Source organism: Trichomycterus rosablanca, chromosome 1 (assembly GCF_030014385.1).
Source record: "Trichomycterus rosablanca isolate fTriRos1 chromosome 1, fTriRos1.hap1, whole genome shotgun sequence".
Classification (NCBI taxonomy): domain Eukaryota; kingdom Metazoa; phylum Chordata; class Actinopteri; order Siluriformes; family Trichomycteridae; genus Trichomycterus; species Trichomycterus rosablanca.
In genome coordinates, this window is record NC_085988.1 from 44,634,429 (window position 1) to 44,647,390 (window position 12,962).

Sequence of the window (12,962 nt, forward strand, 5' to 3'; positions counted from 1 at the left end):
CATGGGATTTGAGTGGTGGCTGTTGGTAACTTGTTGGCCGCTAGATGGCGATAGTGTTCAGACCGGCAGAGTGTGTCCGCCGGGCTGGCTTTACCTCAAGGAGAGTGTTCAGTCTTCTTAATAACAGGCTGAAGTATGGGCAGAGTGCTTTAAAGTGACTGGTTTTGGTACATGCTGGCGTTTATGAATTTTCCTCCATTGTTTTGTCCGCGGTGCTTGGAATAACTGAGCGTTATGGCAGCACCGGCGCTTTACTCAAAGGTAATTAAATCCTTACGCTGTCTTTTTAACCGCGCCGTTACATATGAGAGTTAAAACTGTTTAAAGTATCTGACTTTCTAGCTTTCAACTGCTGTTATACTCCACAGCAACAGTTCCAACATTTCAGCTTTAGCTGACTTTTAAACTGTTAAATGTTTTTAAAAATATGAACTAGTTTACACGCGGAAGGATTGCATCACACGCCTTAACACTTGTAATTTCCTTTATTGATGTTAGGACATGTTGTGCAGGGCTGAGCGATATAACGATATAACGTCACGATATATTTACACATTTCATTTTTTAGTATGTTTGCCTTTTCACCGCCTTTATAGCTGCATTAATATTCAACGTGACAGTCCTTTGATATAAAAATTTTATTTTCCTTCTTTCTTTGTAAATATTCTTATTTTTTTCTTTGTAAACGTGAGCTTTACAGTTTCATACTATGACACCACTGTTTTGTTTTTAGCTTCTGAGCTATACCTCAGAAATAGTATACTGTGCAAAGGTCCTAAACACAGGCTACTCCAAAAAAGTAATTAGATGTTTGTTATTTATTAGTATTTTAATGTCATGTTTTACGCTTTGGTTACATTCATGAGAAGACAGATAGATAAAGGTTACACATGATTCTTTAATTTGAGTTTAATGTCAAACACAGTCACTGGGAATTTTGTATCTCCAATTTACCTCACTTGCATGTCTTTGAACTGATGGAAAAAATTGAGGAAACCCACACAGACACGGGGAGAACATGCAAACTCCACACAGAAAGGACCTGGAACACTCCATTTGGGAATTGAACGCAGGACCTTTGTGTTGTGAGGCGACAGTTCTACCCATGAGCCACAGTGCCCTCCACCACCACCCTTTAAAAAAAAAAAAAAAAGGTATACCTGTAGGGAAACTGTCTGGTCTAAATTGCCTCTGGGTGTATGCTGAGGGATTCCAGGTTGCACTGGGCCCACCACAACCCTGACCGGAATAAAGGAGCTAGTAAAAGTTTCATTATTACTTTTCTAAAAAATTTTTAAAGGTTTTAGGCAAAGTAACTTTGGAAAAAGTAACTGCTCAATGATGACATTACATAGTTCTTTTAGTACAGTATTACATAATACAAAATACATGTTATTGATGGCATATAACTCGCACAATCAGCTAAGCACTGGCCATATGTGCAAGCTGTTTACTTTACAAGTTACCACTTTCAAATCCGCAAGGCTTAGTGTAAAAAGGTATAGTGTAAATGCAGTCTGTGTAATGATTAGGACTAAACTGTCATTACTAGGCTAGGTGTAAACTGTAATCTGATTGCAGACATTTTACCTCCAAGTGTAACTGTAAAAACAGAATGCAGATCACACTGATCGTACTGCATAACTCATCAACATTGGTCTTACATTATATTATTTGGCCAAAAGTATTTGGATACCTTACCATGAACTTATTGGACTTCTCAACTTTTCAAAACCATCTTTTGTGAGGCCAGGATTGTTACAAGTGTAACCAATTCATCCACAAGGTGTTCATTGGTTTTGAGGTCATGTCTCCTTGCAGATCACTTGGGTTTCTCCAGACTAAACTCGTTGAACCATGGGCTGTTTATGGACCTCAGTTTGTCTATAGGGGTACAGTTATGCTAAAAGACAAAAGAGCCTTTTCCAAACTGCTGCCTTGAAGTTGGACGTTTAATATAATTAGTTTTAGACTATTTAGCAATTAAGAATGTTGTCCTTATATATTATACAGTGCCTACAAGTGGTTGCAAAAGTGATCTAAAGTAATATAATACTTTGTGATACTTTTTTGATAATTTGTGATGTAATACAAAAGCATTGATTACTTCATTTACATCCATCAGTCTGGATATGTCTGTAATGGCTTTTGACTTGTTTGGGTAGGGTCAAATTGTGTAGTAAGCATCAATAAACTGCTCAATTAGGTCAGTGTCTGACTTAGCCATGTATTCACCTTTCATTTCTTAACTGAATGCTTTGTTTTAAAGCCTCTGCATTGTGTTGAGGGTCGTTGAGTGTGTCAGGGGTGAACTACCTGCCTATATTCAGCTGTCTAGCAGTGGTCTACATGTTTTTCTTCAGGAGTTTGAGTGTACTTGGCAGCATCCATCATCCCCCTATTTCTGTCATACAGTATTAGTGTATACAGTATTGGTGGTCAATGTTATGAAGATATCCTTTGTGTATATGTGACATTTTACTCATTACCTATGTCTGTTAAAACTTTATGATGCTTTGTGACTGCAGTATGCTAGAGTTTGGATCCCAGATCCTGTGGATGTGTGGAGATCAGCAGAGCTGATTGAAGACTATGTTCCTGGAGACACAGCTTTACATCTGCAGCTTGACGAAGGCACGGTGAGTTAGAGATAAGAAAATCACTTTATTATCTTTTTTTACTGTGTCTGTGGGAATTTTCTTCTGACATTATGGCCTGTCTTTCCCCCACTGTATTTTCCTGACAGGAGGCCACTTTTAGAACTCATGCATATTTATAAACAACTGAAATTACCTGAAGTTAGGAAGTGCATATATTATTCAATTCATTGTTAGAATAAATAAAAAAATAATCTTTTAAGCAGGTTAAATGCACTGAAGTATTGTTGCAGTTGGTCAAGGGCAACAAGAAATCTATACTGATTTAAAAGTTAACACACTTTCACAACTTCTTTTTTTAAGACAACAAACAGGTTTGATAAAAAAAAAAAACAGATTAGCAAAGTAAAATGCCAAAATAAGTGAGTACAATTTTGGTATCTTGATGTAAAAAACTAATTTATTTAAAATTGTACAAATAGATTGGATAGGCCTGCATTTTAGCTTTATAATTATTGCCACCCTAGGTAAAGATGGATAAAATACACCATGCATTTACACTGAAAGTATAAGAAAAACAAAAAACCCTTATAACCCTTACCTGTTCACATCAACTTTTGAAATCACATCTTTATTTAGTTTGTTTATATCATTACTAGCCCTAAATTGCCTCGTCCCAACTTTTTGGAATGTGTTGCAGGCCTGGAATGCAGGAATAATGTAATAAAAAAAATAATAAATTATATTAACAAATAAAATTAAGGTGATCAGGCATACTCTCTGCAATTAAATAAAAGTGAAAGTAAATGTAATAAAACAGTGCACGTTTTTTTAGTTGGATGTTCGATATTGTCCCAGCCTTTTTGGATTTGGAGTTGTATACAATAAATTACAAAAAAAGCTTTACAGATCAACCTATCAAGAGGTCATGTAGAATAACATTTTTCTAATCTTCTGAGCTGACATTTACTGTTGAGGTTACTGGTTTAGGTTAGGTTACTGTAAGGATTTTTTGATAAACAAATTAGCACTGGCCTATGAACAATTTTAGGCTTTTAACCATTATGGTTCCTCAAATTACTTTGCCTTTAGCTGTTATTAAACTCTTTTAAATGGTTCATATATGTGTTTAAAATGAGAAATCTAGTTTGACAATATTCAGCTACAAAAATTTGCTACACCCATCAAAATCCGATTTACACCCTTTCACACCCTTCACACATGTCATAACAAATATATTGAGATGCATTAGAAGTTCCTTTTAATATTTCTGGAAAGAAATCGTAACAGAGTTTAAGAGTAGTCATTGATATGATTCAGTATGGTGTGGTCTTTGAGTGCAGGGGAAACTTGATGTCAGCATGCAAACCATTAGCTTACACTGAGTTTTACACTATTCACATTTAAGTAAAAAAATGGGCAGTTAAAAGCAGCATTTTTAATGGCAAAGTGAAAATTAGTCAGTTAGATAGAGGCCGAGCCCTGACAAGTATAAGCAGAAGCTGAATTCTGACAGATGGCAGGAAATACAGTGGGGTCAAAAAGTATTTAGTCAGCCACTGATTGTGCAAGTTCTCCTACTTAGAAAGATGAGAGAGGTCTGTAATTTTCATCATAGGTACACTTCAACTATGAGAGACAAAATGAGAAAAAAAATCCAGGAAATCACATTGTAGGATTTTTAAAGAATTTATTTGTAAATTATGGTGGAAAATAAGTATTTGGTCAATAACAAACAAGCAAGATTTCTGGCTCTCACAGACCTGTAACTTCTTCTTTAAGAAGCTCTTCTGTCCTCCACTCGTTACCTGTATTAATGGCACCTGTTTACCTTGTTATCTGTATAAAAGACACCTGTCCACAGCCTCAAACAGTCAGACTCCAAACTCAACCATGGCCAAGACCAAAGAGCTGTCGAAGGACACCAGGAAGAAAATTGTAGACCTGCACCAGGCTGGGAAGAGTAAATCTACAATAGGCAAGCAAGTTGGTGTGAATAAATACTTTTTTATATTTTAAATTTAAATAAATAAATAAACTGTGGGAGCAATACAAGACATACAAGACCACTGATAATCTCCCTTGGGGTCAAGATCTCATCCCGTGGGGTCAAAATGATCATGAGAACGGTGAGCAAAAATCCCAGAACTACACGGAGGGACCTGATGAATGACCTGCAGAGAGCTGGGACCAAAGTAACAAAGGCTACCATCAGTAACACACTACGCCGAGAGGGACTCAAATCCTGCAGTGCCAGGCGTGTCCCCCTGCTTAAGCCAGTACATGTCCAGGCCCGTCTGAAGTTTGCCAGAGAGCATATGGATGATCCAGAAGAGGATTGGGAGAATATCATGTGGTCAGATGAAACCAAAATGGAACTTTTTGGTAAAAACTCAACTCATCGTGTTTGGAGAAAGAAGAAAAACCCAAGAACACCATACCTACTGTGAAGCATGGGGGTGGAAACATCATGCTTTGGGGATGTTTTTCTGCAAAGGGGACAGGACGACTGATCCGTGTTAAGGGAAGAATGAACGGAGCCATGTATCGTGAGATTTTAAGCCAAAACCTCCTTCCATCAGTGAGAGCATTGAAGATGGAACGTGGCTGGGTCTTCCAGCATGACAATGATCCCAAACACACCGCTCAGGCAACGAAGGAGTGGCTCCGTAAAAAGCATTTCAAGGTCCTGGAGTGGCCTAGACAGGCTCCAGACCTCAACCCCATAGAAAATTTGTGGAGTCCGTGTTGCCCAGCGACAGCCCCAAAACATCACTGCTCTAGAGGAGATCTGCATGGAGGAATGGGCCAAAATACCAGCTACAGTGTGTGCAAACCTGGTGAAGACTTACAGGAAACGTTTGACCTCTGTCATTGCCAACAAAGGTTATGTTACAAAGTATTGAGTTGAACTTTTGTTATTGACCAAATACTTATTTTCCACCATAATTTACAAATAAATTCTTTAAAAATCCTACAATGTGATTTCCTGGATTTTTTTTTCTCATTTTGTCTCTCATAGTTGAAGTGTACCTATGATGAAAATTACAGACCTCTCTCATCTTTCTAAGTAGGAGAACTTGCACAATCAGTGGCTGACTAAATACTTTTTGACCCCACTGTATGTGTGGACTGTCTAAAAAAAGCTAGATAATGCACTCGCCAATTAGCACTCAGCCAGCGTAGTATAGCCATGCATGGTAGTCTGGTAGTCACATACTTTGTATGCTAAGATAAAGTTACTGATTATTCTGCTTTAGTTTTAAAAGTGCTGCAAGTTCTGTAGTCTGCTCATGTGCTACTAATCAGTAAAACACTTTGCATGTTTGAGCTATAACTCCACTAAACTGTGTTTGCAGATAAGACACACAACTGAAGCACATGGGCACACTGTAAGATGTATGAGCCACATTTCATAACATCTTTTGAAGCTGTCAATGCCCTCTACCCTGAAAATCCTGTATCTTAGACTGACAAAAACTATTTATAAAAAAGTATTCTGAATCTTTCAAAATTAGAAGTGATAATAATTTACTTTTGTTAATCATCACAGTGCAGAGTGAATGAACAAAAGAGAAATTTGAATCAAACCAATAGTTGATGTGACCGTCCTTTGCCTTAAAAACAGTATCAGGAACTCGACAGGGTGGTTGTTCCAAACATCTTGGAGAACTAACCACAGCTCTTCTGTATGTAGGCTTGTTTAAATCCTTCTGTCTCCTCATGTAATCACAAACAGACATGATGATGTTAAGATCAGGGCTCTGTGGGGACCATATCATCACTTCCAGGACTCATTGTTCTTCTTCTTCTTAATCAAAAACTCATTGGCTGTATGTTTGGGGTCACTGTCTTTCTGCAAAGTAAATTTGAAGCCAATCAGATGCCTCTCTGATGGCAATGCATGATGGTTAGGTATTGGCCTGTATTTCTCAGCATTAAGGACACTGTTAATTCTGACCAAATCCCGTACTCAGTTTGCTAAAATGCAGCCTCAAACTTGCAAGGAACCTCAACCATGGGGAACAAACAAGTTTGCATACATTTTTATATGAATGCACCATATTTTTGACTTGTATACCAAAAATTCTTAATTTATTTCTGTTGTATTGAAATGGATATTCACATGAAGCAGGTGTTTTAGACTGTTGTGGAATGTCTTGCATTTATTAAGAAGTAAACTTGTAAATGTCTCAAAATTATTCAAATTAATTTACAACTCATACTATGTTAACATGTCTTTCTCAGGAACTGGAATACAAACTGGACCCTAAAAGCAACAACCTGCCTCCCCTCCGTAATCCAGACATCCTCGTTGGAGAGAATGACCTCACAGCTCTGAGCTACCTGCATGAACCGGCTGTGCTACACAACCTGCGTGTCAGATTCGTCGACTCTAAGCTAATCTACACTTACTGTGGTGAGCCATCAGCTTTCTGACATCAGTTGGGCCTTAGACACGTGGGATTAGGCTTTGTGAACTGTAGACTTTGGAGTTACCTTATTACATGCTATGTTATGGATATCACACTACAGAGCTTTGTATGCCTCCATTTTAATATGCTTTTAGATAACAGTGTGTGTCAAAAGACTTCTACAGTACTGAAGTAAAGACAAAGTGGACTCTTTCAACTTTGAATAACAGGCAGTGTAGAGGAGCTACAGGATGGGTTGCAAGAAATTAGCTAGAAATTACAGTTTACTACTACATGATATGTATTTACCGTATAAGGCCATAAGTATTTGGACACCTGACCATGAGCTTGTTGAGCATCATTTTTTTAAAAACAAATGGTATTACAATAGCGTGACCTTGATGTAATCTTTTCAGCTATAACAACAGCCACTCTTCTTACTTCTCACAAGGCTTGACATATGTCTGTGGGATTTAGTGGCCATTCAGTCAAATGAGCATTTGTATGACTGGATGCTGATGTTGGTCAAGAAAGCCTCAGTTAATGTTCCAGTTCATTCCAAAGCTGTTCAGAGGGGCTGAGGTCAGGGTTGTGTGCAGGCCACTGGAGTTTGTTTAACAAAGCTTTTCTTCATGTTTTTATATCTTGTTTTGCTCACAGGGACACAGTCATGCTGGAACAAGAAAGTGTTTTCCTTAGACTGTTACTGCAAAGTTGCAAGCATAGAATCTTATTTATTACACTTGTTAGTCATTTTTTGTGGCTAAAACAAAGACTTTCATAATTAGAATTGGTGTCCCAATACTTGTCCATATAGTGTAGCTTTGATAACCAAAATGAACAGCAATAGTGACAATTGCATTATTATCAAACACTGAATGTTTCTGTTTTTATTTAGGTATCATCCTAGTAGCTATTAATCCTTACGAGGCCCTGCCGATCTATGGAGCAGACATCATTAATGCATACAGCGGGCAGAACATGGGGGACATGGACCCTCACATTTTTGCTGTAGCCGAGGAAGCCTACAGACAGATGGCCAGGTTTGTGATTTGTCTCACATTTAAAGTCATGTTTAAAATGTGGGTTGTTATTATATATTGTTCTGATTGTATTTGTATCAAATATTTTACTATGTGTACCTTAATGTCTGGTAAAGCTGCATGGTGGTGCAGCAAGTGTATAGCCCCAGGGTCCTGGCAATCTGGTTCACACTATTTAGGTCTGTATACGCTGATAGGAAAATATGTTTAATAACGTAATGCTTCAACCCTACAGAAAAGCAAACAACTTTAACACAAGTTGTCACAGAGAAATCTAATTACTTATATATTTGTGCAGGCTGGACAGTTTCACTGACAAATCATGAATGTGCATGTAACCCCAATAATCAGATCATTGCTGACACCAGATTTAATAATTCTGATTATTTGCTGTATGTAAACACTCTGAAGTAGTGGATTTATGATCTCAAAACACTTGCCAAAAAGGCAGTTTTGCAGGCTGGCCACATGCAATAGTAGATATGTATAATAGGTTTACAGAACAAATTGTTGACCACAGGTTGAGAAAAAAAGCTTGTAAAAACATTTGGGCCATTCAATGATTTTTCCCTTTTTAGGGTATACTTTTCTTTTATACACAAGACGTAGCCCAAAGAGTAGTATAATAAGCATAAGGATAACTTAAGGCAGATGGAATGCCTTTATTTGTCGTACATGTGTATGTATATACATATACACCTGTAAAGTAAAATTTTTTTATTTGGGTCATAGCACAGAGGCAACCACTCTATGGCACAGTTTGGAACCCACAATGTATAGTAAATGTTTCATGAGACCTAGATAAATAAATGACTCGTTTTCTGTGTTCTTCCGCAAGAGATGAGAGAAATCAGTCTATCATAGTGAGTGGAGAGTCTGGAGCAGGAAAGACTGTGTCTGCTAAATATGCCATGCGTTACTTTGCCACAGTTAGTGGCACTTCTACAGAGGCCAGTGTGGAGGACAGAGTGTTGGCCTCAAGCCCTATAATGGAGGTATTTTTTATTAAAGTAAACTACTGAACCAAAAATAGTTATTGCTGTAATGCTATTAGGAATTTAAAATATCTAACCATTAGCTGTACACATTTATTCCCTGTGGAGGCCTGGGGTAGAATAGGTCCTTAACACACCCATCCTGTTAGTTAGAGGTGAATGAATAGAGCCCTATTCCACCCTCAGACACATTTTACACAATAAAATGTCACAAAAAAAAATAAAAAGAAGGAAAACCCATTGTCTTAACAATCGACTGAACCAGGCCATCTGTACAATATGTCATATCAAACACTCAAACTTGACACAGACAACAATTACTGACAGGAGATAAAGCACCAACTTGTCAATCATGCAAATTACCTCTAACTATAAAACACATACTAACTGACTGTTCCACTCTCAACCCCACAAATAAATAAATACTACATAAAAGGAAATTTAAAGGCCCAATTAGAAAACCCATATCTATTAAAATATTGGGCTTCTTATCATGTCTAAACCTAAAGCATCTAATATAATATCTGCAGTCTTACAAGCTCAGTAATAAATGGTCAGATGTAAACAAGTGTATGCTATAGATATAGCAAAATATGTGCTGAAGTGGCCATAACAACCAAACCTAAACCACATTTGTTTTCTAAATGTACCCTTTATATTCATAACTAGGCTTTTGGAAATGCCAAAACAACCCGAAATGACAACAGCAGTCGCTTTGGGAAGTACATAGAGATCGGATTTAATAGAAGTTATCACATCATTGGGGCTAACATGAGGACATATTTGCTGGAGAAATCTCGAGTTGTGTTTCAGGTAAGTGACTATATTCCCCACATTAAGCATGTCTTTTAGGTGTACCAAACCAAAAAAAAATACTTATAGGGCCATAGGGATAATAAATATATTATTGTATGTGCATTATACAGACTTTTTTCTTTCTTTTTAGGCAACTGAGGAACGTAACTATCACATCTTCTATCAGCTCTGTGCCTCTGCCCAGTTACCTGAATTCAAAGCTCTCCAATTATGTATGTTGTTTCTTTTTTCTTTTTTTTATCTGGAAGTAGATTCAAGTATATTACATTTTTTTTTTCAAAACTTTTTATGTAGTAAATACTGAAAGCTTCTGCTAATAGTCACAGTAATAAATGTACCACTGTAAGCAAAACTTTAAAGCCCCTTTGACAGAATTAGATATATATATACAGTGTATCACAAAAGTGAGTACACCCCTCACATTTCTGCAAATATTTCATTATACCTTTTCATGGGACAACACTATAGACATGAAACTTGGATATAACTTAGAGTAGTCAGTGTACAACTTGTATAGCAGTGTAGATTTACTGTCTTCTGAAAATAACTCAACACACAGCCATTAATGTCTAAATAGCTGGCAACATAAGTGAGTACACCCCACAGTGAACATGTCCAAATTGTGCCCAAATGTGTCGTTGTCCCTCCCTGGTGTCATGTGTCAAGGTCCCAGGTGTAAATGGGGAGCAGGGCTGTTAAATTTGGTGTTTTGGGTACAATTCTCTCATACTGGCCACTGGATATTCAACATGGCACCTCATGGCAAAGAACTCTCTGAGGATGTGAGAAATAGAATTGTTGCTCTCCACAAAGATGGCCTGGGCTATAAGAAGATTGCTAACACCCTGAAACTGAGCTACAGCATGGTGGCCAAGGTCATACAGCGGTTTTCCAGGACAGGTTCCACTCGGAACAGGCTTCGCCAGGGTCGACCAAAGAAGTTGAGTCCACGTGTTTGGCGTCATATCCAGAGGTTGGCTTTAAAAAATAGACACATGAGTGCTGCCAGCATTGCTGCAGAGGTTGAAGACGTGGGAGGTCAGCCTGTCAGTGCTCAGACCATACGCCGCACACTGCATCAATCGGTCTGCATGGTCGTCATCCCAGAAGGAAGCTGACGCACAAGAAAGCCCGCAAACAGTTTGCTGAAGACAAGCAGTCCAAGAACATGGATTACTGGAATGCCCTGTGGTCTGACGAGACCAAGATAAACTTGTTTGGCTCAGATGGTGTCCAGCATGTGTGGCGGCGCCCTGGTGAGAAGTACCAAGACAACTGTATCTTGCCTACAGTCAAGCATGGTGGTGGTAGCATCATGGTCTTGGGCTGCATGAGTGTTGCTGGCACTGGGGAGCTGCAGTTCATTGAGGGAAACATGAATTCCAACATGTACTGTGACATTCTGAAACAGAGCATGATCCCCTCCCTTCGAAAACTGGGCCTCATGGCAGTTTTCCAACAGGATAACGACCCCAAACACAACCTCCAAGATTACAACTGCCTTGCTGAGGAAGCTGAAGGTAAAGGTGATGGACTAAACCCAATTGAGCACCTGTGGCGCATCCTCAAGTGGAAGGTGGAGGAGTTCAAGGTGTCTAACATCCACCAGCTCCGTGATGTCATCATGGAGGAGTGGAAGAGGATTCCAGTAGCAACCTGTGCAGCTCTGGTGAATTCCATGCCCAGGAGGGTTAAGGCAGTGATAATAATGGTGGTCACACAAAATATTGACACTTTGGGCACAATTTGGACATGTTCACTGTGGGGTGTACTCACTTATGTTGCAGCTATTTAGACATTAATGGCTGTGTGTTGAGTTATTTTCAGAAGACAGTAAATCTACACTGCTATACAAGTTGTACACTGACTATTCTAAGTTATATCCAAGTTTTAGTTCTATAGTGTTGTCCCATGAAAAGATATAATAAAATATTTGCAGAAATGTGAGGGGTGTACTCACTTTTGTGATACACTGTATATATATATATTTTTTTTTTTTTAAGTCAAAACTATGTTCTGGTCCTATTCTAAAAGCATTTATGACTTCAGTACTTTGACTGACTAATGCCTTTACTTCAAAACTTTGTTCAAGGTTTCCATACTCACATACATGTCTGGCACATAAATAAAAGCTTTTAAGAGTCTCAGTTGGGTGCTTACCAGACACAATTGGTCGTTTCTAAGGGCGTCAGGTTCCCATTAAGTTTTTCATCGTTGCCGCTGCAATAGCTACCTCTGCTGTCTGGATGAAGCACTGGCTAAAGTAGTGGAGAGAACCACAACGGGCGTAGTCTGATGGCTCTTTATAGTTACCTGCTGCTGGTTGCCGTAGAGACGAAGCCTATAGTGCTAGTGTAGGATAACAAAATTAAAAAAAAAAAAAAAAAATGTTGCCACATGTTTTTATTTTTTGGTCTTTGTGATCTTGCCGTAACTTTCACAGCTGCTCTTCACTTCTATTCCTGTGGAACTTGATATCTTGCAAAAAAATAGCAGTTTTTTTAGTTTGTTAGTCATCAGTTAACCGAGTGAAGTTCCTAAAACAATTCCTGAACTGCCTAAAGTCCTAACGAACCAGTTAAAGGACTAAAAGTTTTAGACTTTACAATTGGAAGGGCATCAAAACATTGGCACACACCACATTTACTATTTCTGTTCCTTCTTTTTTAATTTTCGTATTTTTATTTGAGTATAATAAATTAGTGTAATAAGAAACTGCATTAGCAAAAATGTATTGCTTTATAATTTACTTCAGAGGTTGTGTATAAATTTTTTAATAACACATGTAATTATGCTAGGGGTGCCCAAGCTTTTGCAAAGCCTCCCAGATTTAAGTACTTCTTGCTAGCATCACTGATGAAACATAATTATGAATGCTGCTTGTTATAGAAGTTTATAATGTAAGTTTTATTGTAGCTTCCACACTTTTCTCTAAGTAACCAGTCTATGTCTGAAGGCAGCGTGAATGAGTTTAACTACACTAATCAAGGCAGGAGCCCCGTCATAGATGAAGTGAATGACTCGCAGGAAATGCAAGCCACACAGAAGGCGTTCTCACTTTTGGGTAATATTAATATTATTTTTGATTCTGTTACA

At 38.1% G+C, this 12,962-nt stretch overlaps 1 protein-coding gene across 1 annotated transcript in view; it reads left to right on the plus strand.

Annotated features, from left to right (window-relative positions):
- Nucleotides 1–234: 234 nt before the first annotated feature.
- myo5ab (myosin VAb) overlaps nucleotides 235–12,962 on the plus strand; it is a 34,470-nt gene continuing 21,742 nt past the window's right edge. Inside the window, exons 1-8 of the mRNA XM_062993329.1 lie at nucleotides 235–261; nucleotides 2,529–2,639; nucleotides 6,846–7,017; nucleotides 7,911–8,055; nucleotides 8,894–9,050; nucleotides 9,720–9,863; nucleotides 9,997–10,078; nucleotides 12,823–12,930. Coding sequence (XP_062849399.1) covers nucleotides 235–261; nucleotides 2,529–2,639; nucleotides 6,846–7,017; nucleotides 7,911–8,055; nucleotides 8,894–9,050; nucleotides 9,720–9,863; nucleotides 9,997–10,078; nucleotides 12,823–12,930 — 946 coding nt within the window. The remainder of the gene's footprint in view (nucleotides 262–2,528; nucleotides 2,640–6,845; nucleotides 7,018–7,910; nucleotides 8,056–8,893; nucleotides 9,051–9,719; nucleotides 9,864–9,996; nucleotides 10,079–12,822; nucleotides 12,931–12,962) is intronic.